This window comes from Plecotus auritus, assembly GCF_963455305.1.
Source record: "Plecotus auritus genome assembly, chromosome: 2".
Taxonomy (NCBI): domain Eukaryota; kingdom Metazoa; phylum Chordata; class Mammalia; order Chiroptera; family Vespertilionidae; genus Plecotus; species Plecotus auritus.
The window spans coordinates 70,409,305-70,435,099 of NC_137771.1; the positions used below are offsets into that span (position 1 = coordinate 70,409,305).

General features: G+C 41.5%; 2 protein-coding genes across 2 annotated transcripts in view; one reads left to right on the plus strand and one right to left on the minus strand.

Moving 5' to 3' along the window:
• Positions 1-3,411: 3,411 nt before the first annotated feature.
• Positions 3,412-25,795, plus strand: part of LRRC8C (leucine rich repeat containing 8 VRAC subunit C) — an 85,714-nt gene continuing 63,330 nt past the window's right edge. Inside the window, exon 1 of the mRNA XM_080657579.1 lies at positions 3,412-3,642. The gene's annotated coding sequence lies outside the window, so the exon portion shown is untranslated. The remainder of the gene's footprint in view (positions 3,643-25,795) is intronic.
• On the minus strand, positions 21,597-22,706 carry LOC308241099 (DNA-directed RNA polymerase II subunit RPB3-like; the record flags this gene model as incomplete). Its single annotated transcript, XM_080654651.1, has 2 exons — positions 21,597-22,178; positions 22,635-22,706. 2 exons carry the CDS (start codon positions 22,704-22,706, stop codon positions 21,597-21,599), a joined length of 654 nt encoding a protein of 217 aa, XP_080510777.1.

Here is a 25,795-nt window from a genome sequence, read left to right on the forward strand (position 1 = left end):
GGAGGGGGATAGAGAGTTAGAAACATCGATGAGAGAGAAACATCAATCAGCTGCCTCCTGCACACCCCCTACTGGGGATGTGCCCGCAACCAAGGTACATGTGCTTGACCGGAATCGAACCTGGGACCCTTCAGTGTGCAGGCCGACTCTCTATCCACTGAGCCAAACAAGTTAGGGCAATATAAACTCTTTATGAACTAAAGGGTTCATGTGGGTTCTAGAGCCTTTAGTTCAATACAAGTTATACTGAAATCAGAATCAATACAACACTTTAAAACTCGTTCTTTCAACATTTAACAAGGCTCTATGCTAGGTGTGGACACTGAGATGAATAAAGATACAGCAGTAAAGCAAAAATGTAGCGGTAAAGGGCAGCACACCATGGTAAGTGTCAAAATAGAGGTTCAAAAGCAAGTGCTGTGGGAGCACAAGGAAGGGAAATTACACTGGTCTGGAGCCTGCAGAGGCTTCACAGAAAAGGCTACTTTTGAAATATGCCTTCAAGGAATGATACAACCCAGCCTGCATTGTAGCTAACAACAGACAATGTAATATAATTACCATTTCCACAGGACCCTCTAGAGGGGTTGCAGATATTTTTTCTAGAATCCTAAAAAGTAGGTATGGATGTTCCCATAGACAGATGGAGAACTGGGATTCAAAGATTAGGAAGCTCAGCGTCACATGCCTAGTGGGTTGTAGACCCAGGATTTGAGCCGATCTATGTGTATCGTTCTAAATCCCCTACCATTGCCCTGCACTGCCCAGAAAAATCTCCTTATTCCCATTGCCAGCCAGGACATGGCTAACTTGTAACTATATGGAGTCTAAGTGTGAGAACTCATTCTGGAAGCCCATCTAGAATGTCAAACTTGGGACTGAAGAGTTTAGTAATCAGTGAGAGGTCAAGATGGTGGCTCTACTGTATATAGATACCTAGCCCAAGTGCTCTCTCATTTCTCTAAATTTCCATTATATTTAGTTTGAAATGGCTTATGTGGTTCATGTACATGCCAGGTCCCCTCTGCCATGCTCTGTGAACACCTTGAAGTCAGGGAATAAGCTTTATGCTTTGAGACTCTCAGGGTCCAGCATTCACAGAAGTTGGCTGATTGATTGATGATTCGCCTGGTGCCTTACTGGGGGCTTGATAAGTGTGAATGTTGACTTGAGTTAGGTTGACTGAGGTGAGGTGACTAGACTTAAGGTTTACATGCTATAATTGTTTTTTAAAATGATCTAAGCAGTATCACATAGTAGTTTTCAGACTAGTGCCCCTCAGACTTTAGTGTGTATGTGAATCACTTGACTTCATGTAGAACTATCCAGTTCACCCTATTAGAAAGCAGGCACAGAGTAGACAAAAGTGTTACTATTAAGCAAGTGAAGAGGGAAAGTAGGGAGACTCAAGTTATGGGTTTCGTATCCCATTTCCAAACCTTGTTGCTGTTCCCAGACCCTTTGCTTTCAGGGCAATGAAGAGCAGTAATGGTACATAACAGCTACCTTGGTTGAGTACTTATAAAGTGTTTGGCACTGTTCTTGCTGCTTTAAGTATGTTAGCTAATTCTCATAATACCCTATGGTAGTATCTAACAGATGATTTTTTTTTTTTTTTAAGTAGTAGTTACTTCTTTACGTTTACACAGGAAGAGTAGTATTCCTGGTTCATATGAGTCCAAAGTCTCAGGTTGAAAGGTTCCTTGAAACTGGGTAGAGCTGCAACAATTTAGGGATGCTTAAGCTTGAGGTCTGGGTGCCTGTGGTACAAGAAGGATAGAGGTGTGTTTTGGAAGCACTTGCAGGATAAGGCCCACCACTCGAGGGAGGTCCGTGCCCTTAGTACTTGCTTCACGGAGCATTTAAATACATTTAAGAGCTGATCCTACCTCTGATAGTACCCGATGGCTGGCAAGGTATTCGAAATTTTTAGCAAATTTCTAAAGTCAGCCTCTGCCTTTTCCCCAGGAACTTTTCCACCTGCTATTTAGGAAGAAGGTCCCACCCTAGATTTTTGTCTTGACCTAGGTTCATTAAGGCTGGTGTTGGAGCCATCTCCTAAGGGCTAAAAGGATTTAAGGTAGTCTTCTGAGAGGCAAACCCCAAAACTGTAACTGGAACTGCAAACGTGTAGGAGTTTGCCAGGTTAGCTGGGGAAAGCAGATAAAGCCCATGAGAACAATTTTGGACAAATGTCCATTCTGCCTTGGAAATAGAAATGGGGTAAAAGGAGGTGCCTACTTTCTTAAGGTTTGCTATGTAAGAAGAAACCAACCAGTGGAAGACTATTAGTTGTCTATTAATTGTTCTATTCACATACATCGGTCTTTTCCTGGCTGCTGGGACAGAGCAATTGTTTAATTTGGGGTGCTTGTAGAATAGCTGGTATTGATAAAGCATTCCAGAAGACTATATTACTTAGTAATCTTGTCTTTTCCTTTTTTTAATTGGGCAGATTTTTAGTACAGAAGACAGCGTTTGCGTTTTCATCCTAAAATTGGGCAAGGGAGTGTGGAGAAAAAAAGCATGGTGCAGATCAATAAGAAAAAAACCCTCCCCCCATACTCTTAAACAACAGGTGGTTTTGACTAGCATGGTCAACCCCTTTATGCACCGCATGAAACTGTAGGCGGAGCATTCAATGTCAGCGTCCTGGGAACCTGATGCTGGGAGATGGGGGGGTGGGAAGGGGGGCTGTCAGTGTCCCGCAACATGGGGGTTCCTGCGAGAGAGGAGACTCGAGTGTCAAAGGGCTGATGGGCTTCCTGGTCCAGGGAAATTAGCTTTCGCCCTCCTCTTTCGGCGTCTACCTCCATGCGTTCCACGACCACTTCCATCCGTGGGTTCAGATGGGTGGAGGGAAATAAGGAGGCGGGATTACCTCTACCGTGACCCGGGTCCTTCCCAGGAGTTCCCATTAGGGCTATTTTCAGTAGTGGCTGCCACCTCTAACTTACCCGGGGAGGAGCTGCGGTGTGGAGCGGAGGCTGCGCGCAGAGAAGGCTGGGGGTTTCCGCGCATTGTTAGGGATTGGGGAGAAGGGGGGAGTCGCTAGCCCAGCCGATTCCTGGGGCAGAGCCGCCAGGTGGGCGGATCAGGGGCCCGCGCGGCCGGGCTGGGAGCGGCGGGAGGGTTTCCCCACAGCCTGAAGAAGGTGCCAGCAGCGGTGGGCAGCCCTCCCTGGCCGGCCGCGGGCGCGGGGTGGTCTCCGCAGGGGAGGAAGTTCCCGGGCGGGCACGGCGGCCTGCGTCACAGGGGGGCTGGGACCGCGGGGGCGGGGGGGGGGGGGCGGCAGGCGGCGGCGGCAGCGACCCCGGGGCCGGGCGCTGGGCGGCGCTGGCTGCCGCTGGCCCGGCTGCGCGCGGGGCGGCGCTGGAGGCGGCTCGGTCCGCGCCGAGGAGGCGGGGAGGCGGGAGGAGGAGGACTGCGGGGCAGGGGCGTTAGCTGCGTCCCGGCTCGGAGCCCGCGAAGAGGACGAGGAGGAAGGCGCCGCCGTGGCCGCGGCCGCAGTGCTCCGGGCGCGACAAGCCATGAGCAGCGGCCTCGTGGGCGACCCCGCCGTCGCTGGCCGCCGCTGAGCCCGGCCCGGAGACACCTCGCGGCTCCCCAGCACCCTCCGCACCGGCACCCTCACGCGCGGAGGTAAGGGCGGGGACTCGGAGGATGGAGAGGGGCGGCCGCAGAGGACCGCGGCTGGGTCCGCTAGGTGCGCTGGCGCCAGCACTCACCCGCCTTGCTCCCTGCCTGCTCCCAGCTCCCGGCTCCGGGGCAGGCAGAGCGCGGTCGCTTGCCCCTGTGTGGTCCCTGGAGCCCTACGCTGCTGGGGCTCAGGGACCCGCCAGCCTAGCCTACCCCACCCATCCCAGGCTTCCGGGCGCGGGTCCCCAGCCTGGCGCCAAGCGCGGCGCGGCCGCGGCAGGTTCTGCGGACTTGGGGGATGGGGGAGGACAGGAGGAAACGGGGCCACGGCCGGGGGCGGTCGTGGTTCTTTGCTACCTTAAAAATCCCGGAGACTCCAGGGCCTGTCCCTTCTGGTCTGCTGTCCCCTTGCCACCCCCGCGCCCCTGAAGTTAACACTTTGGGCGCAGAGGAACGTGAAGGTCTCCGAAGGGGCCGAGAGCGTGACGCCGCCCCCTTGCAGGACCCGAGGGGAGAGAGGACTGAGCCGGGGCCCGTGGGCCCCACAAGCCAGGTGTCTGTCTAGGCCCGCGTTTGAGGCCAGGACGGCTGCCTTGAACCCAAACTCATGCTCATTGGTCTTCCCCTTTCCCGCTGGTTCCCAGAAACGAGGTAGTTAGGGATGGAGTGAGCCACTCAGGAACCGTAGGATGTGCTCTGTAGATGCTAATTTTTTTCTTTTCTCCCCAGCCAGTTCTTCCCTCCCCCACCCCCCGCCGGCCGCTGTACATCAGATCCCAGTTCCTTCCGATCATAGACACCCAGCCCACATCCGAGGACGAATAGTTCACTGTTAGGGCCAAACTTGGTTTCAAATTCTTTTAGCGCATTTAAAACTCCCAGCAAACCAGTTAGGAGACACTTTCAAGTCCCTAGTTCCCTTAAAGTAAAAAATAATCTATGAGAGTGCTGGCATTGGGCAGAGGGAGGCTTGAATGACCCCATTTAACGAAGCCTGATGGGGGAGGAATAGGTAAAGAAAATGGCAGCCCTATGTTAGACACACACACTTCTCACAAGCCCCCGGTAATGTAGGAAATGTAGCCTTAAGCACATTCGGGACTGGTATGCTGTAGCATGCATGCGGCTTCATAGACAAGTCATTCAAAACGCCATCCAGATGCTAGAGGAGGAAGCGTGGTGGTGACCCTTTTGGTGGCCACAACACTGAAATCGCCAGGATCAATGAGCTCTATAGGTGTATACATTCTCTACCTTTTTAAAATGATTTGTGTAAAACCAAAATGAAAGCTGAACTTCACAAAATTTGCTCAGATTCATAAGCCTTGTGTTGGCTGTATAGACATAGATAACAGATGTATACAACGAATCTGTGATGTTTGCATTTCTGTGACTTGGTTAAATAGGGAAGGGCAAGGGTGTAACCCTGATTTGCTTTACTTTGGAGTCATTAACTTAAAACACTCTCTAGGATAGGTTGTTTGTTTGCTTTTGAGAAGGTGGGAAGTAGCTGCAAGGATGGATATTTTTTAAGGTTCACAGAAGAGATGTTGACCACAGGTAGGGCCCACTAACACAACAATCATATCAGCATGTTTAACAGTTTCCTTATTAATAGAGTTATCCAAGCCTTTGTTAATGGTACTAATTTCTTATTTCTCAGATCAACTAAGCCCTTCAATTTACTTAATGTGTTTTTAGAAGGGAATGCTTTTAGTGAAAAAAAAATGTAAGAGTCTGTAAGAGAAAAGAATGAATCATTTCCCACTTAAATGAAGCTTATCAGTTTATCGTTTAAAAAGAATACAAAGTTAGCAATATTTTAAGTTCTACGGTATCCAGTTTTTACCAAATTGTTGTTATGATTTTTAATAGTCTGTAGTATTTTTCAGTTATACTTACCAATCTATATATATAAAAGGCTAATATGCTAAGTGTCCAACAGTCCGGGTAATGACATCATGTAGCAACGCCCAGCTTCCTATCCCTAGAGACTAGCCTCCTTGCAGTTTCTTCAGCCCAGGAACAGGACTTGCTTCATAGCCAGGTGGAAACATTTTACACTTTAACCAAATGTCTGTGAAGCATTTTCCCATGCCTCATCTCCTCACAGAAGTCCTGGAGTAGGTAGGTAGGAGACTCAGTGGAATCCTATTTTATATTCATTAGCAGGAAAATGGAGATTTAGAAAGCTTAGAAACTTGACCTGACTGAAAAGAAGAAAGAAATGGTGGGCCTTGAAAATGACTTCAGGTTTTCTCACTGCGCAGAATATAATCAAACACTGCTGCAGTTAAATATTTTACCCTTTGTTCTCCCTGCGTGATCTACAATAATTACTTCGTGTTGATATTTACTGCTGTGTTGCTGACAGTTACCTGAAAGAGAAGTTGGGGTGCTTCACTGGGCTGGAAAAAGTTAAGCTAAATTGGAAAGCAAGTCTAATTAAGCAAGTTTATTCTATATCTATAAAAGGCTAAGTTGACTTGCGCATGTGTGATACATATAAAGCTCTCGCTGGTGCCAGTTGCACCTGTATGTTTCCATCTGTCATTGTCGATTGTGAATTTGGTTGACACTTCTATTATAAAGGGTGAATAATGATATTAAAGTATTTCTTCTAATTAATTTCCTTTCAATGTGCATGAATTCATGCACCGGGCCACTAGTAGCATTATAATGAAGCCCAAGTTAAAATAAAGGGGGTGGAAACTTATAAGTATTTTGCCAAACATTGTGTTAATGATGTCATATAGTACTGTAATATAGTCAGCTGCTCTAAGTACCTGACATACATTATCTCAGACTCTTACAGCAAACCCTTTAGGTCAGGGGTCCTCAAACTTTTTAAACAGGGGGCCAGTTCACTGTCCCTCAGACCGTTGGAGGGCCGGACTATAGTTTAAAAAAAAAAAAACTATGAACAAATTCCTATGTGCACTGAGGGCCCGGGACGAGTCAGCTGCTAAGCAGGACAGGCAGCGGCACCCAGCGGGCCAGATAAATGTCCTCGGCGGGCCGCATGTGGCCCGCGGGCCGTAGTTTGAGGACCCCTGCTTTAGGTAAATGATGCCATCCACATTTCACAGAAGAAAGAGGCTTAGAGTTTGTGACTTGCCCAAGACCATTAATGCCTGAATAAGGCCAAGCCCTTTCAGCCGTAATAATGGACTTTTCCATCATCCAAAGCTCCCTCTGTTTTTCCCTACATAAATGTATTGTGACTGTATGAAAAAAACTGAGGTCAAGGAAGTAAAGTCACCTAACCAGGGTTTTTCATGTAACTAGTATATAGCAGAATTGAAATTTGGAATCAGGGCCATGTGTTTCCCAAACTCCTGTTTTTGCCACTGATCTCTATTAAATGACTAATTAAGAGCTCAACCTAATGGACATTTCACTTCCGCTCATCAGCTCTTCTCATTCACGAAATGATGGTGGCCATGGGCTACATATATCACACTTCCAAAGACTGGCTGTATCTCCAGCCCTCTATCGCTTAAGAAAGCATATTGCAGCCAACAAGGGTAAAAATCACTGTAGAGGCATCTTTGAATTCACGTAATTTATCTTAAAATACAAATTATCCTAGATTGGCATGGGGTAAAGAGCCTAGCCTCAATATAGGAAAAGCTGAGCCTGGCCAGTGTGGTTGAGTGTTGATCTATGAACCAGGAGGTCACAGTTCGATTCTTGGTCAGGGCACATGCTCGAGTTGCAGGCTAGATCCCCAATGGGGGGGGTGGGGGTGGGGAAGGGGCGCATGCAGGAGGCAGTTGATCGATTATTCTCTCTCATCATTGATATTTCTATCTCTCTCTCCTTCTCCCTTTCTGTCTGAAATCAACAAAGATATATATTTTTTAAAAGATAGGAAAAGCTGTATCAAATTCTGGCTCTACACAGTAGGAATGCCAACTGATTCATATTATTCAGTTTCTCTGAGCTGGTTTCCTTGTATGTAATGGAGTTCATAAAGCCTACCTGGAGGGATCATTGTTCCAATTAGATGTAGCAATACATACAAAGGGCAGCTGCTGTCACCTAGTAGGTGCTTAGTAAATGGGATGGATGAATACTCTGTATCCTGGCTAGCACTAATTGAAATTTCTGCTGTATTTCACTTTTTGTATGTTTTGCATGTACATAGTGATTAGTCACTGCTGTCCGTGATTCATTTTTCATATGGCTACACAAAATTCTAATCCAGTTTTTAGCATCTTCAACTTTTGAGTCACATCCTTTTTTTGTAGTCCTGACTTACACGTATTTACTCACCTCACATAGTTTTTCCTTTGTTCCACTCTGCACATTTTTTAAAACTTTACCAGCCACATTTTGGTTGGAATGTATTTTTTGGCAAAAACACTTTCCTGTTTTCTGCCTCTCCTGATTTCTCAGCCTTGCTTATCACTCACAGAAGGCACCATGACAAACCCAGGATCTCCCCACCACACACCTTACCTTCACTGAGCCTCTACCTACTAAAATTCTGCATCTCCTTCAAGGCTCAGCCTGAATGCTACATCTAGCTGAGCTCATGAACCTTGTATTTTAAATCTTTTGTCCATTCACTTATAGTTCAGACATGTACCTCTAATGCTGTAAACAATATTATTTTTACTTTCTTAGTTATTTGTCCAAGTAATATCCTATGAAAGACTGTAATCTCTCTGAAGGCAGGGATGTTTTTCTATTTCTTTTATTATTATTATTTTTTTAATATATTTTATTGATATTTTACAGAGAGGAAGGGAGAGGGATAGAGAGCTAGAAACATCGATGAGAGAGAAACATCGATCAGCTGCCTCCTGCACACCTCCTACTGGGGATGTGCCCGCAACCAAGATACATGCCCTTGACCGGAATCGAACCCAGGACCCTTCAGTCCGCAGGCGGACGCTCTATCCACTGAGCCAAACCGGTTTTGGCTTTCTATTTCTTATTAAATTTTTTTATTGATTTCAGAGAGAGGAAGGGGTAAGGAGAGAGAGAGAAACATCAATGATAAGAGAGATCCGTAGCTGATTTGGCTCAGTGGATAGAGCATCAGCCCACAGACTGAAGGGTCCCAGGTTTGATTCTAGTCAAGGGCAGGTACCTCCATTGCAGCCCAGCCTTGGTCAGGGCATGTGTGGGAGGCAACCAATTGATGTGTCTCTCTCACATCAATGTTTCTCTTTGTGTGTTTCTCCCCCTCCTTCCTCTCTCCCTAAAAATCAATGGAAAAATTATCCTTGGGTGACGATTAACAACAACACAATTATGAGAGAGAGAATCATCCATCGGCTGCTTTCTGCTCACCCCCTACTGGGGACCTAGCCTGCAACCCGGTATAAACCTTGACCAGTTCATGGGTCAACCACTGAGCCACACCGGACAGGCCATTTTTCTGTGTCTTGACAACATTTGCTTTATATAAAGCTTACATGTTTTTTATTTCCTGAATGAAAGATGAATCAGAAATTCTGACATAGATTCTTATAGTAATTAGGAAAGACACCCAAATTATGTGTCTCTCTTACGTGATTGTTAGTAGCACCTTCCTCTTTATTTTGAGACTTGTTCATCCCAGCCTTCTCCACCAATTTAACTGGCATTCCATTTACTGGAAAGGCATAGTTCTTAAACAAAGCCTTGGCCACTGGGTACCATGTAAGATAGTGCATTTTCATTAATAAATTGCTCCTGTGTGGTGGTATGATAAACTCCTGAGTTGCAGGGATATTGAGCATGCCCACAGTGTTTGAGTAGTTTGGCATTTTAGATGGGGTAACAGTCCAGATGGATTTCTTTCATTAGGAATCGGATTTATCTGAGGGAAAGGAACACTTGCCTTAGAGAGAAGGTTGAGATAATAAGCGAGGAGGATTTCAAACCCCTTAGCTTGGAAATAAGACTCATCTCGGCAGTGTATTGGCTACCACCAGAAGTGACCTTCATGAGATAATTAGCGCAAAGACCCAGACAATCTCACCACAAATATGAGAGGTAGAAAAAATAAAAAGGAAGAGGTAAAAGCAGCGAAGCATGACTATACTAACATATGACTAAGGCCTGCTAGATATCGCTCAATGCTGGACTATAGAATTAGGAAAGAGACTGCGGGGTCAAGGTGAGCAAGAGAAACTAGTGTGGCCTTGAACTTCTAGTACATGAATATACTCCCATTGATTCCAGGGCTGGCACAGAAGGGCAAGAGGGTAATTTCAGAACTTTGCTTAAAATAGTTTGGTAAAAACATTGAAATATTTCTAAGCATTAAAAAGGAAAAGAATAACTGAACTCTTTCCTAATATCAGGCATGAAACAAAAAAATAACCCAGGCTATCTACATAGAAGTATAACACACTGTCATAAATTTTAGGAGTGAATTTAAGATCACTTTTTGGTGTTGGATGGGTGTCCTTTTAAAATACGGTTCTGGCCCTAGCTGGTTTGGCTCATTGGCTAGAGCGTCAGCCCTGTGGACTGAAGGGTCCTGGGTTTGATTCCAGTCAAGGGCACATGCCTGAGTTGCGGGCTCAGTCCCCAGTGCGGGGCATGCAGGAGGCAGCCAATCAATGATTCTCTCTCATCATTGATGTTTCTATCTCTCTCTCCCTCTCCTGTCCTCTCTGAAATAAAAAATATAAATAAATAAATAAATAAATAAATAAATAAATAAATAAATAAATAAAAAATACGGTTCTGTAGTCTACAGTGTATCTAACTATGAATGGCAGTTGGTAGAGAAATGATAATATGGGTTCAGAAACTGAATAGAGTTCAGAAAAGAAAAGGGAGAATTGAAAAAATTCAAAAATTAATTTTAAGCAAAATGTTTGAAAGCTTAGGGAAGTAACTGAAGGGGTTCAGATGACTGAAGTATTTGGAATCAAAGGAATCCAGGAGAACTCTCTGTTCTTTAAAGAACCCCTCTGAGGACTCAGAAGAAGCAAAGCTGTTCCCATACTGAAGAAGGGTGGGAAGGTAGAGCCAAGAGGAAAGTTCGTGGGGCTAAACCAAAACAACTACCCCAAGGGCTTGCAGACTTAGAGAAAATGTAATGACGCTCATAGAAAAGTGTTCCTCAACCTTTTCTTTCATTATTACTCTCCCTCCCCAAGCCTATTTCAGATAAATTATAATATCATAGGTACACTGTATATCTGCTTATGTAATGTGGCTACAAAACATTATTTAAGACTTTTTTACCCTGCTCCCCAGAACCAATTTTCAACACGGGCAAGGTCGCACCCCTATTGAGAATACATGATGTGGCATGATTCTGTATTATGTTAGAAACTCACGCAAGAGCCATATGGAACTAAAATACATGAAGAATAGAATACACACACACACACACGCATATATATAAATATATGTTTGTATGAATGCATTTGATACATTAATGAACACATTCTCTGGAATTAGATTGCTTTTTCTTTGCCTTATAAAAAAGCATGCACTATTTATTGGCTTTTAAACTGAAATACCTATGTAAAAAATATAAGGCTTTTTGTTGTCCAGATTGCACCTTGGCAAAATTATTAAATTCACAAAGTTATCTTCCCAAGCCTCCTCTACCCACATTCTTATTTTTCCAGGATGGAAAAGCTTTTCCCAAACTTTAAATGCTCAACATCCTTTATTTACTTTTGTTATGCTGGGAAGACTCTGATATTAGCCATTCATGTGACTGGTCAATTATATAAATATAAATGAGTTTGTCCTTATTAGAGCATTTGTATTTTAAGCTACTTATTTATAAACATGAAACACTATGTTTCCTATCAAAGGGACTTCAGCTTGCAGCAAGTAGATATTTGGAGAAGTCGTTCTTAGCTTTCTCATTTTCAGTTCATGCTTCCGTTCCCTGGGGAGCATAAGCCTGGGCTTCTGGTGTCTAATCTGGGTGCTGTAGGGTTGGGGGAGCTTGGTTTCCACTGGTTTCTTTCAGCGTTTGGAACCTATTGGCTCTTGCTTCCGCCCTTAACCCAAAACAAGTCATCTTCTTATCCTCCAGGTTTTATCTTAATCAAATTGATCTTTTCCCTTTCCTTTACCCCCAAACTTCAGAAGTATCTTTGTTTTTCAGCACTTTTGTCTGTTTGATTTTTAGAGTTGCAGTGAACATCCATGAGGGCAGAGGTCATATAGGCCATATCTGTTTTATTTACGTCTGTATCTACAGCCCCTGCGTGGTGCCTGGGACATTGCTACTCAAGAAATAGTCCTGGATCAAGTATTAATGATATATTTTACAGTAATGTTTCTAACGTACCATCTTGGATTGTATCCTTTTCCATTTCTATTATTTTTAATTCTGGTAATGAAATTTGATAGTGTAATTTAGAAGTTATCCTTCTCAATAGAGTTATGAAATATGTACACAAAAATATTTCTAGCCCTGGCCAGTGTTCTCAGTGGTTAGAGCGCTGGCCCTTGCCAGAAGTGTCGTGAGTTTGATTCCTGGTCAAGGGCAAACACCTGAGCTTCAGGCTTGATTCCCATCCCTGGTCAGGGCATGCATGCAGGAATCAATGTGTCTCTCTCACATTAATGTTTCTCTCTCTCTCTCTCTCTCTCTCTCTCTCTCTCTCTCTCTCTCTCTCTCTCCCCCCTCTCCCCTCTCCCCCACCTCTCTCCTCTTCCTCCACTCTCTCAAAAAATCAGCGGAAAAAATATCCTCAGGTGAGGATTACCAAAAAATATTTCTATATGTGATTGGAAATGAGGAACAAGTATTATATGAAAGATGAAGTCAGAACATCAAAATAAACCCTAGGGAAAAGTCACTAAGTAAGCTAAATATATGAAAACTCATGGGTCCTTTGAGCTCTCCTTATGTATATGAAGAACTTGTAAAATCAATAAAAATTACTAAATAGTCTCTTTCAAATATTTTAGAGATTGATGAAAATTAGAAACGGGCTCAAATATCTTTTTGAAAAAATGGGAAAAATATAACCTATAAATCCCACTTGTGGAAAAATACTATAGAAAATTATTTAGCTAATAACATCTTGTATTTTTTAAAAAATATGAGGTTAGTTTCATTAGGAAAACACTATTAGGCTAATTTGTATTATCTCCCTTGACATTAGCAAGGTCGTTATCCTTAATGTTCTTATCAACAAAGTTAGGGAATACTGTCTTACACACACAACTTTCTAGTTAATGCACAATTATGTGGATCCCTATAACCAGAAAGTAGTTAAAGTTGAGGAACTAGCAACTGGAAGTGTGTGTAGGGTTTGGATCTGAGTTGAGTTTTCAGCATGTTATCTAAGTATCCTGGTGGCAGAATAGAAAACATGTATCTGGTATTTCTATGCCTGGCTCCATGGTGGAGAGAGCAGCATGGTCTTGAAGCAAGAATTAGAAATGAGCTTGGCAAAATGAAATGAAATGAAATAAAGGAAAGTAAAAACTAAGCAGTGAAATTCATTTAAGGAAAGTAGAGGGTTATATCTTAAAGAAAAATGAGTAAACCAACCATACAAACATTAGATTTTTGTTTGTGTTGTTATATTCATTTCTGTATCACTAATATTTATACTAATACGTAGTATGTAACAAAGACTCAGTGAATATTTATTTAATGAATAAATGAATGAAACACAAGATAGAGAAAGGCTAACTATATGCCATGAAGGCAAAAGTAAAATTATTCCTAAGGAGATGGTGGTAAAAACTAGTAGACTGAATTGACTGTTAGAAAAAACTTTGGGAGAGCATATGTTAAAGTTTTATTTCAGCCTTACATAAAAGAGAAAGGTTTCTCATAGGTCAGTTCAAAAATTCATTCTTTCTAGGAGCATTTTATTAGAGTAGTGAATAGTTAGGTATTATTAGACTAGATAAAAAATGTGGGTTCAAGGTCAACAGTTAAACTCGACTAACTGTTGACAGCTAACTGGGTAGCTCTTTAGCTGGTTTCCATGGACAAGTCTTATCCCCAATAAACATTCTACAGGAGGCTAGCCAGTGCAGTAAGGATGAAAAACTCTATATAAAACTCTAATATGCAAATTGACTGAATGGTGGAACAACTGGCAGAATGACCGGTTACTATGACGCGCACTGACCACCAGGGAGCAGACATTCAACTCAGGAGTTGCCCCCAGCCCGCAGGCCCTGACTGGCGGTGGCAGGCGGCGCTGGTGAGTGGGCGGGCGACGCCAGGCCAGCCAAGGTGGGTGCGAGCAGGGGCCCTGATCAACCCACTGGTCACCTCACAGATGGGCCCTGATCGCCTGCAGGAATTTCGTGCACCAGACCTCTAGTAATAATAATAAAGTCATAAATGTTGGAAAGGAAGAAGTAAAAAATCTCTTTTTACAAACTTATGATTAGAAATTAGGATTCCTCATCCTAAGGACAGTGAAGAAGGCTGACAGGAAAAATAAACTGATTCATTTGAAATATGGTGTTGAAAGAGACCTCAACCATTGACCACCAGGAAAACAAACAAGTGCGTCCCAGAGTAAATTAAGCCTGAAACTTCACTGGAGGCAAAAATGACAAAACTGAAGCTGTCCTGCTTAGGGCACATTATGAGAAGGCAGCGTTCTTTAGAAAAAGCAATAATGCTGGGGAAAATAGAAGGCAACAGGAAAAGAGGAAACCCAAATAGGAGATGGATTGACTCCATAAAAGAAGCTGTAAGCATTTGTCTGCAGGAGCTGAGCAGGGCTGTTGAGGACAGGACTTTGTGGACATCATTCATTGATTGAGTCACTGGGAGTCGGAGCCAACACAACGACACATACCACACATCCTAAGGAATCTACAAAGCAACCACTGAAAATAAGTGTCACCCTCATCTTTGACTGGCATGCAGCTACTTAAAATTTACGAGCAAAATCTTAGAAGTATGTCTATTTCAGTCTGCCCTGGTACACAAATGCAAAGATGATTTTACTTCTCTTAGAAAGGTATCTAATAATATAATCACATAAATAACATTTTACCTGTTAACTTTTTTAACTTGACATATTTCCCCATAAATGGATTGCAATAAACAGAACAGCCTACTGTTGATCTAATTAAGGAATTAGGAGCAAGTCAATTAAAACTATTTCCAGCATCCCTTTTACTTGATAGTGCCACATCCTGGCTTATAGTAGGGGGAGCAGGCATATGATGCTACCTAGAGGCTATCTAGTGTGTATTAAACATGCTTTGAATATTAAAAAACTGCTCCTTTTGTTATTGCTTCAAATCTGGAACATAAAGCAACATTTTAAAATATTGCTGCATAGCAATGTAGATGCCCAGTAATAAGAAAAGGTCATATTGGTGGCTGAAATAGTAACTAGTAACAGCTAAATCAGATGAAATATCAGAATTTTAATTTCTCTAGAGGCCAAGAATCTCATTCTGTTTTTTATGTGTTGTTGTTGTTTTTTGCTTTCAGTTATGTATAAATTTGAAATATCAAAAAGTAGCACAAAAACAAGGACGCTAATTGTCCCTTCTGAAAGAACGCGTTTGGATTGGGTGAGGAAAAAATAACTTTTGTCATCTGGGTAGAATATTTGGGTGTCATCTGGTAAATAATTTTATAGCCTCATACTGAGAAAAGGTCATCTCAAAAATAACTTTTATTTTTGAGTTACCAGTTATCTATTCTAATAAGCTGCTTTAAGTTTTAATTTTATCTCAGTATATGTTACTTACCATATAAATCACATAAGCTAAAAATGGTGGGTGACAATAGTGTTAAAGTTTAGTTTTTAAGGTAACATTAATTTTATAAAGTATGTTATAAAATAATGATTATAGTCTTAATATTTGAGTGCTATGAAGAATATATTTATGTATGAAGAAATGATACATAGCTTTAACTCATGATATTATTTTGCCAAAGATTATTCATAATTACTTAATTTTAATATTGTCCCAGATGTGACAATAATTAGTCTTATTATTTGAGTATTAAAAAGAATAAATTATGTATAGAGATATGATACATAGCTTTAAACTATCACTTGGTCGTATTTAGCCAAAGATTACTCATAATTGCTTAGTTTTAATGTTAGTCCCAGGTCTTAAAATTAATTATTTTGAATTACAATTCACATTACCACTTAAAAATAATGTATCACAGTTCATATTAAAAACTTATCAGATAGCTATGACATTTATGGTTTCACATTACTGCAGCAATGCCTAAAATTTACAACCATTAAAGAAACAGGCCAGTTATAACTAGTTATAATTCAGTGTTGTTCAACATATCTACAGAGACTTAAATTTTTAGTGTAAGTAATGATCTGACTTAGACAAATATAAGGAATTTAGTAACTTCCCATTAAATAGGCATTCTATTAGAGAACAGATTAGTCTTGCATGAACAGCTTTATTGAGATATAATTTACATACTATAACACTGATTTGTTTAAAGTATACAATTAAATGCTTTTTAGTGTAATTACAGAATTGTGTAATCATTACCATAATCCAATTTTGAAACATTTTTATCGCCTTAAAAAGAAGGCTGTACCCATAGCTGTCACTCTTCACCATACCCCCAGTTTGCTCAAACTTTGGACAGCCCCTAATCTATATTCTGAATCTATAGATTGTCTATTCTGGACATTTCACATAATGGTATCATACAATATGTGATTTTTGTAACTTGCTTCTTTCACTTAACACATATTCAAAGTTCATCCATGTATCAAGTTATACCATGTATCAATGTGCTATTCCTTTTCACTGCTAGATAATATTCCATTATATGGATATACCATGTTTTCTGTATCCATTCATCAATTGGTGGACACTTAGGTTGTTTCCACTTTGGAGCTATGAGGAATAGTGCCCCTAATAATATTCAGATACAAGTTTTTGTGTGTATATATTTTTTTCATTTTTTGGGGGTAAATATGTATAGATGTGAAATTGCTGGATCATATGGTATCTATGTGTTTATCATTTTGATGTAAATGAGGTATAATTTTGTATCATCTCCACGACTGGAATAAAGTCAAGGCTAAGACATTGAACAAAATAGTTTAATTTGTCCAAGTATTCCTCATTATCAGAAATATCAATTGAACATTGAATTTTATATAATTCAACCGTAGTTTGCAAAGTACTATCAAAGCACTATTAAGTTACTTTGGATTAAAAGTTCTGGTTAAGAACTCTAGGAAGGGCAGATGAAGGCTGACCAGATAGCAATTTTTTGGTTCCTTATCCTTAATGATCTGACTACCACCCATTAAGTTTAAATTTCCCTTTTGTGAAATTTCCTCCCTCTTTTTGTTAGAGCACTGGGGCAATAACTATTTTTCATATTCCTTTATTCTAGATATTTGTGTTTATTAGCTTCTGCCTGGAATATGTGACCTCATTTATTTGAGGATTTAGAGTCTTGTTAATTTCTCTCTGAAAAGAGGCAAAGGCAACTTTAAAAGTAAAACACTTTTAATTGGTTAACAATCTCTCACTGTTCTGTTGCCTGGGATGGTGATGGAGGGATTATCTTGATAAATTGTAGATCTCTATCTGTTTTGGTCTATTTAGAACTATTCTTTTCACTCACTGTCAGACCAAGTCCTGGCAGAAATTTCCCTTAACTCTTTTTCTTTTCACACCCAGGCCTATTTGTTTAAGGAGGTGTTCTCCTAGCACAGTAGGGACAAATTCCTGTGACCACTTAGCCTTCATTCTTAAAGGTGTTCTAAGCCAATAGGAAGCTGTAGGTCTAGTAGGTGCCCCAAGAACTCACTGACCACAAAAGCACAACACTATAAATAACCGCTGTCAGACACAGGCAAATAGAAAACCTCTGAACCAATTCCTACACACTATTTTAACTGTTGGGGTAATGCAAATACAAATATATACACAAACTCAATGCAAGCAAAACACAAAAATAACGAGACTTTTGTGAGTGCTATAAAAGGATAATTTTCAGAAAGTTAAGCATTACTCTTAAATATAAAATGAACATGTCAAAGACTTACTCAACTCCTTGATGAAGGAGCTGGCAGAATGCCAGAGTGGATTCAAAGAGCATTCAGGAATTATTTTGGGGGAAAAAAGACTTAGAATAATATTGGGAGCTTAGATACAAAACAAGGCAATGTCCTTCAGGACAATAAAAAACATAATGTTTTGGGTTTTCTTACTGGACAAAAATCTACAACTCTGAACTTTAATCAGTAGTAATTAACAAGTCAAAGAAAGTTATATTTCCCTAAACAGTTTTTCAGTATTACAATGAAAGAATAGTCTGCCCTCCCTTTGCCTCATTTCCAAGATTTAGATCCTTTTTTTCTTAACAATGCATACTTTCTCATTCCTAACTTTCCTTTTAAGGGCTTTGGTTGTTTCTTAGTAATATAGCAGACATTTTGCACGGAATGTGTCAAATACAAAACACTGGCCATGGAAGTTCTCAAACATAAGACATGGGACAGAAACTTTGGATTCTGCGCTTGACTTTCCTTTCTGAGCGTCCCTTATGTCACGCAATTATCAAAATATCTCTTTAATCTCCTCCTGGAAAGGAGTTCTGTTTTAACTCCAACCCCAAGTTTATTCAATTTTAGGGCCCAATCTGCTCTCCAAGCTCTCAACTTCGATGGTAAGTGATCTTAAGCCTCCCAGAACAAGAGTCCTGTCAGATGGCCATTAGACTTTGACACTCAAGTACTCAAATAGCCATAAATCAGCAAAAAATTCATGATTAGAAGAGATACACAAAGAATCTCAATAGCTAAATGCCTTGAACTTCCTTGACCCAGAGGCTGCCAACAGCTCGATTCCTTTTGAGATGAGTAACCCCCACTGGACCTCCAAGAACCACTACAACAGGAATTGACCAAATGTGGTCCAGGTAGTTTGGGTCTGCAATCTGTTTTTGTATGGCCCACTTGCTGAAAATGGCTTTAAAATTTTTGAAGGGTTTGAAATATTTGTAAAAGACTATGCCACATAGACCAGATGTGACCTGTAAGGCCTAAATATTTACTCTCTCTCCCTGTATAGAACAAGCTCGCTGATCCTGCATTATAAAACAACATTGACAGCAGTGCTGTTAGCATGTATCCAAGTTTTATAAAAATTTCCTGTAAGGCAAAAGCTCTCTAGTAGACTAATTCAAAGATTTGCTCTTGGTAAGAACATTTCATAGGAAAAGAAACTGGTTAGAAAAATGTTAGATTTGACATCAAAAGAAAATATTTGGTTGTTTGACAGCTGGTCAACTGTGTGGGTGGTAACCAATTTTCCAGTTGTTAATGTCATTAAGGTTCATGAGAATCAATTACTTAAGGATTGTATCAGGAACACTGATTTCTTTCTTGGAGGAAGTTGAAAGTTATACAAACAGATTTGAGACAGTTTTTCTTTTGTAAGGCAGTCTTTTAGTATATTTTAAAAGCGTACACTGGAATGTGAGAAAAGAAAAACAGACACTAGGGATTTGTTGATGCCACACTAACTTTTACAGTTTAAGGCTACATAGCTAACAAGAAGATGAAAACCTTGGGGGAGAGAGAGAAGACCATCACCAAGAGGATCAGAGCATTGAAAAGTTGAATCTGTGTGGGACAAATGAAAAGCATTGGCACATTCCAGCTCAGATGATGACAAGGAGAGATTTCATAATTACTTTCAGGGGTATGAAGGAATCTCCAACGGAATATGGAGAATGGTTGTACATCTCTTCTGAAAAGAGATAAAAGTTTCACCTGTAGCATAAGGATTTAAAAAGAAGAATTTTCTGTCATCAAGCCATCAGCCTTTCCACAAATTTTTTTTTGAGGCTGGGTCTCGGGCAGATTTTAAAGCTACAATTGAGTTCCTGCTCTCTGCCATGGATTAAGTATGATTTTACCTAAAGGTTTCGCCAGATAACCCTTTGAGATTAGGCATGTGTTTTTAATTCAAGACCATACAGGATGCAGTGCACACCACCATAGGGGCTGTCCTTTGAGATTAGAAACCAACCGCTGTCCCTGGGACTTACTCTGTGACAGAGGGGTAGGGTAAACAGACAGGTGACAAAGATAAGGAGGAAAACAGGGAAAATATGTGCACATATTTAACTATCTGGAGAGGGAAACAATTAAAACTATGGCTCATAAGGCAAAGGCCTGGAGGAGGAGAGGGAGCCATTTATATCTGAGGAAAGAGAGAGCCAGGCAGAGGGAACAGCAAAGAAAAAGGCATGCCCCTGGCATGGTGGAAGAACAGCAAGAAGGCCAGTGTGGGGGGAGGGCTCTGAGCAAGGAGGAGGAGTTATTTAGACAGGGTGTTGTAGGCTCATTAAGAGTTTTGTCCACCTCTATTCTGAGAGAGGAGGAGCCATTAGAGCAGTGGTTCTCAACCTTCCTAATGCCGCGACCCTTCAATACAGTTCCTCATGTTGTGGTGACCCCCAACCATAAAATTATTTTCGTTGCTACTTCATAACTGTAATTTTGCTACTGTTAATGAACCGTAATGTAAATATCTGTGTTTTTCGATGGTCTTAGGTTCTACAGCAGCGGTTCTCAACCTGTGGGTCATGACCCACAGGTTGAGAACCACTAGCAGGGTCGCCTAAGACCATTGGAAAACACAGATATTTACATTACAATTCATAACTAGCAAAATTCAGTTATGAAGTAGCAACGAAAATAATTTTATGGTTGGGGGTCACCACAACATGAGGAACTGTATTGAAGGGTCGCGGCATTAGAAAGGTTGAGAACCACTACATTAGAGGGTTCTGAACAAGGGAGATTCATAATCTAACTTGAGTTTTCAAAGGATCACTCTGGCTGCAGTGTAGAGAAGCCATTGGCCAAATTTTAGGCCAAATTTCAGGGCTTTTGCACTTTTTTTTTTTTAATTTCTAGTTATTGATTTGAGAGAGAGAGAGAAAGAAAAAAGATCAATTTGTTGTTCCACTTATTTATGCATTCATTGGTTACTTCTGGTCTGTGTGCTCACTGGGGATTGAACCCGCAACCTTGGTGTATTGGAGTAATGTTCTAACCAACTGAGCTATCCGGCCAGGGCAGGGTCTTTGCAGCCTTAAGAAATTATTGAAGACCCCAGAAAGCTTTATGTGAGGTACTTTTAGGCACTTTCCATGAATAGTAGATATAGAGAACATACAATAAATGGGGTTTTTCAGAATCCAGAAGCTTCCTAGAAGAGAAGCCTCACTCATATTTTCTGAATTACATGATGAACTTGACAATGGTCATATACTGCCAGGCACTTTTCTAAGTGTGTATCATCCAAAGAGGTTGGCATGGAGCTGGATTTCAAACCTAGGCCTTTCTGGCTGTAAAATTTGCACTGTAACCACCACTTTATGTTGAACAAAATGGTGAGTAGAGATGACTTTTATTTTTTTAAAGCTTTTTTTTTTTTTTTTTTTTTTTTAGAGAATGAAATACATGGTTTATTTGGGGGGCAGGGGGTGGGGGCGGGAGGAGCAGCCAGGGTCCAAAGACATTTGGGAATTTGAGCGAAGTGTAGGCTGACCATGGCAGGGGCTGGGTTTGTAGGCGACCTGAATGAGACTTCTAACACTCAATCCTAACAGCGGAAACCGATGGTACAACTCTGAAATGTTAACTTCCACACAGAAAGTAAGTCAAGAGCTGAAATGACCAAAAGAGGAGGGTCTAGCTCAGTGGTTTTCACCAGGGAAGCAGTACGACCTCTCAAGCAGACCAGGGGGAAGGGAGGTTTGGGTTCTGGGGAGACTAGCCATCAGCAGGCAGGGCCAGGGATGCTGCATGCTCAGTGAAGGACTGTCCTACCTCAAATACCAGGGGCACCCCCGTAATCTACCTGGGACTAAGCAAAGATGGGGGGCACCCTTCCCCTCTGCTACCTCTCCAGTTGGTGCTGATGGCTTGCTAAGAAGTTAAGTATAGCTGTCGGTACTTCAGGAGCTAGGAGGGTCTCAGCTGCTGCTCGGATCCTTTTCCGCTCAGGCGGATGAGCTGCGGCTAATTTATGGTGAGGACGTCACTCTGGATCTCGTGGCTCAACTGGGTCTGTAAATCACTCAGCTTCTTCTTCAACCCAGAGAGGGCTGAGAGGACAATGGTTTCAGGGCGCAGAGAGCCACAGGACTCCACGTTGTAGTAAAACCTCTCCAGCTTGCCATTGGGGTCGTACGGAGCCTGGGACTCACCTTCATCCAGCTCTGAGTACTCGCTCTTTGGCCACTCCTCTGGCTTGGGGTACACTGTGTGCCTCAGGGCATTGTCAGGATCATATTCAAAAGCCACCCCTGCAGTTGGGTTCCACTTAGCATGTTCCTTGCCAAAGCCCTTCTTGGCATAGGCGCAGAGTCTCAGCTCCTGGCCCTTGTGCAGCTTGATGATGAGGATGTCGTCCTGGTCCACGTAGTCAGGGTCGTTATCTCGGTTCTGGGATGTCACTGGAATGACCCGGGGGCTGTTGGAGATGAGGTCTCGAGACGTGATGTGACAAGTCTGGTCTTCATTGCACCGCACATGGAGAGTGAACTCCACCGAGCACTCGGGGTAGAACTCCTCGCACGTGCAGTCCCGGGAGTACTGCAGCTTGTCCGCAATGTAATCGTCACCCGAGGATATTTTTCCATTGATTTTGTAGAGAGAGTGGAAGAGAGAGGGAAAGACAGAGAGAAATATCAATGTGAGAGAAACACATCGATTGGTTGCCTCCTGCATGCATTCCAACCAGAACCCAGGCCAGGGAGGATCCAGCAACCGAGGTACAGGCCCTTGACTGGAATCGAACCTAGGACCCTTTAGTCCGCAGGTTGATGCTCTATCCACTGAGCAAACCGGCTAGAGCTAGTTTTATTTTTTAGATTAATGTTGCTGCTTATGACTACACTTAGAGTTCAGATGTTCAATGAGATAATATATACATATAAGGTAATAGGAGTATTTTTATTTTACTCGGCATATAGTGTTTTAGACTGAGTTCATATCACTCTAGATGTACAAAACAACTGTAATTACTTCATAAAGAAGGTAAGTTGCACAAATTACCTTTGAATTTTGTAGTAAAATGCAATGAGCCCTGACTAGTGTGGCTCGGTTGGTTGGAGTGTTATCCCGCATACTGAAAAATGGCCAGTTCGGTTCCCTGTCAGGGTTTGATCTCTGGTTGGGGCATGTATGGAAAGCAACCAATTGATGTCTCTCTCATACTGATGTTTCCCTCCCTCCCTCCCTCTCTCCCTCCATCCATCCTTTCCCCTCTCTAAAAGAATCAATACGCATATCCTTGGGTGAGGATTTAAATTTTTTTAAAATACTTTTTTATTGACTTCAGAGAGGAAGGGAAAGGGAGAGAGATATAGAAGCATCAATGATGAGAGAGAATCATTGATCGGCTGCCTCCTGCACGCCCCCCACTGGGGATTGAGCTGGCAATCCAGGCATGTGCCCCTGGCTGGAATCAAACCCGGGACCCTTTCCAGGCGTCCTCAAACTACGGTCCGCTGGCCACATGTGGCCCGCCGAGGACATTTATCCGGCCCGCCAGGTGCCACTGCCTGTCCTGCTTAGCAGCCGACTCGTCCCGGGCCCGCAGTGCGCATAGGAATTTGTTCATAGTTTTTTTTTTTAAACTATAGTCTGGCCTTCCAACGGTCTGAGGGACAGTGAACTGGCCCCCTGTTTAAAAAGTTTGAGGACCCCTGCTTTAGTCTGTAGGCTGACGCTCCATCCACTGAGCCAAACTGGCCAAAGCTTTAAAAAATGTTTAAGCAATTAATATTATGCCCATGCCCTAAGTAGGAGCATATCCCATCGTTATGAATAGTCCACCTACTTGTGATAGTGGCCTCAGTAAGCAGTGGACATTGTGGTTTAGCAGAAAGATGCTTAGTAAGATGATAGTCTGTTTCTGCAGAATGTTCAGGGGACCTGTTCTTCAACAGAAGTGAAAAATATTTTAGACCCAAACTGGAGCTATGCACATAGGACCATATCGCATTTTGAGAATTTTATACACAATAACAAAAATGTTTTAGATGAGTCAGTAAAGTGTGTTGCTAATGTTAAGCGGCAGATGCATTTATAGAGCATTTGGGGATGTAAGTGTATGACCAAGAGCATCTCTATGTTTACTCAGCTGTAATGAGATGCATCTTTTAATTGAAATACACCATGCTTTCAAAAAGCCCCCTTGTGCCACATCCAAATAAGAGCAGAATAGGTCCCTTATAAGAGGAAACCACAGATCTTGAAAACAGTGGTGTTCCTTGGTGTTCTTTGGCCACACTACTGTTTGGTTTAACTAACGTTTCTGGTAATGGAATTGCTTGAGTCTCAGAATTAGTTTGCTTAGAATTTTTATGTTTCTGCCAGACCTCTTCCTGTTGACATATTCAAAATGAATAAAAATTACTTGTGTGACATCATAAGCAGTGTAAGTATAGCATTTGAAACCAGTCTAAGGCTCTGATATATTAATTAATCTATTTGGGTGTGTTTGCTTGGAAACCTGGAATGAAACCTGTTTTAGAATACATTTGTTTTTAGAATATAATCTGAAAATGAGTTATAAAATATTTAACCTCCATAACATTTTAAAATAGTCATTCCGCATCTCTTAACATCTCATACTCCAACTAAGGCATTTATTTAATGGAAGTAGAAAAGACAGCAGGAACATAGTATTTTAAAAATAGACAGCTATGTCTTCATTTTTAGAAAGATTATACCAAAGCACCATCACTGTTTTTATATTGGAATCATCTATGAACCAGAAATCCTTATTACCTTTCTAAAATAAACTATTGATATAAAAATTGAACCTGTGTATCATAAAGTGGCAAACTATAAAATATTAATTAAAAATGTGAATGTATAGTATGCTGAAAATGGGCACTTTTCCAGTAAGAAAATGGAGTATCTGTACTCTCACTTAGCTCTTGGATGAAGTAGATTTTTCCCCTTTAAATTCTTTAAAGTTATTGACCAAAAGGATGAAGAGCTAAGATATTTAAACCCAAAGAGTTAGGAGGCGGTAACAGAAACTTAAAACAACTCTAATGTAATTACACTCTGAGTATAATATATATTTAAAAGAAAGCATCTTTGATATTATAAGTTAATAGGAAATTTTAAGTAGTATCACTCTTAGTTCCTAAGAAATCCTTCCGTAAAGGAAAATATTCTTTCCCACTAATTCCTAGATTAAATCAAGAAGGAATTCAGTTTTCAATTTTGTTCTTACCGTTGTCCATGAAATGTTAGGTTTAGTGACTTCTAATAACTGGCTCGAAAACAGGTTACCTGGGTTGTACTTGGGTTTCTCTGCTTGCCACTGTGTAACCCCACGTAGGAGATTTAACCTTCTGAAGCCTCCATTTCTTTTGTAAGAGTAAGTTAATAGTGCCTAGAACCTAGGCATCGATGCTTAGAAATTAAATAGGATACATGTGAAGTGACTGACACCGTCTAAGTACAGAGTAAACTTTAGCTCCCGTTGTGATGGAGGTGAGGTTTTCCTTTATCTGTAAGGAGATCTTTGCTGGGTAAGATTAATACTGCTATTCTACAAAAAAGCACCTATAAAATAAAAAACGGACCCCTCCAGAACTACACTTGTAATGTTCAGAGCATTTTCTACATTCAGAAAATTCTGGAGGGGTAAGTCATTGCTATACCTGTGGCTCCTTGTCACATGAAACCATTGCTGTTCAGACAACTAGGCCAGAGGCTGAGAGTGCCCCAATGAGCAGGGCAGCCTCTGCCCCTACAGAGTGCAGAGTGGGGGAGGGGAGACAGATGAGTATATAAATAACCCAGGGGAGTGAAGAAGTGAACAGAGCAGGTAGGGAAAGTGTTGATCTTGGACTGCATATGAAAATACACAGCCGCAGGCTTCCAAAATAGAACACTGGAGTTATGGTCTAAGACCCTTTCAAATGTTATCCTAGTAGCGTGTTCTTCCCATGAGGGAGCCTGTGGATCTGGGGAGACGAGAGGTGGGGTCTGAGGTACATATTAACTAAAGATATGATTAGCCTATTCCTTATACTTATTAAACTATAAATTCATCGAGTACTAAAATCATTTTAAGTATATGAGCTCTACATTGGGAGGTCCAGATAAAGCTCTATTTTTTCTTCAAAACCTCATCTGGTGTGTTTTTTATCACAAGAAGAAGAAATAAGATGTGTCAACCCCACGTGCAT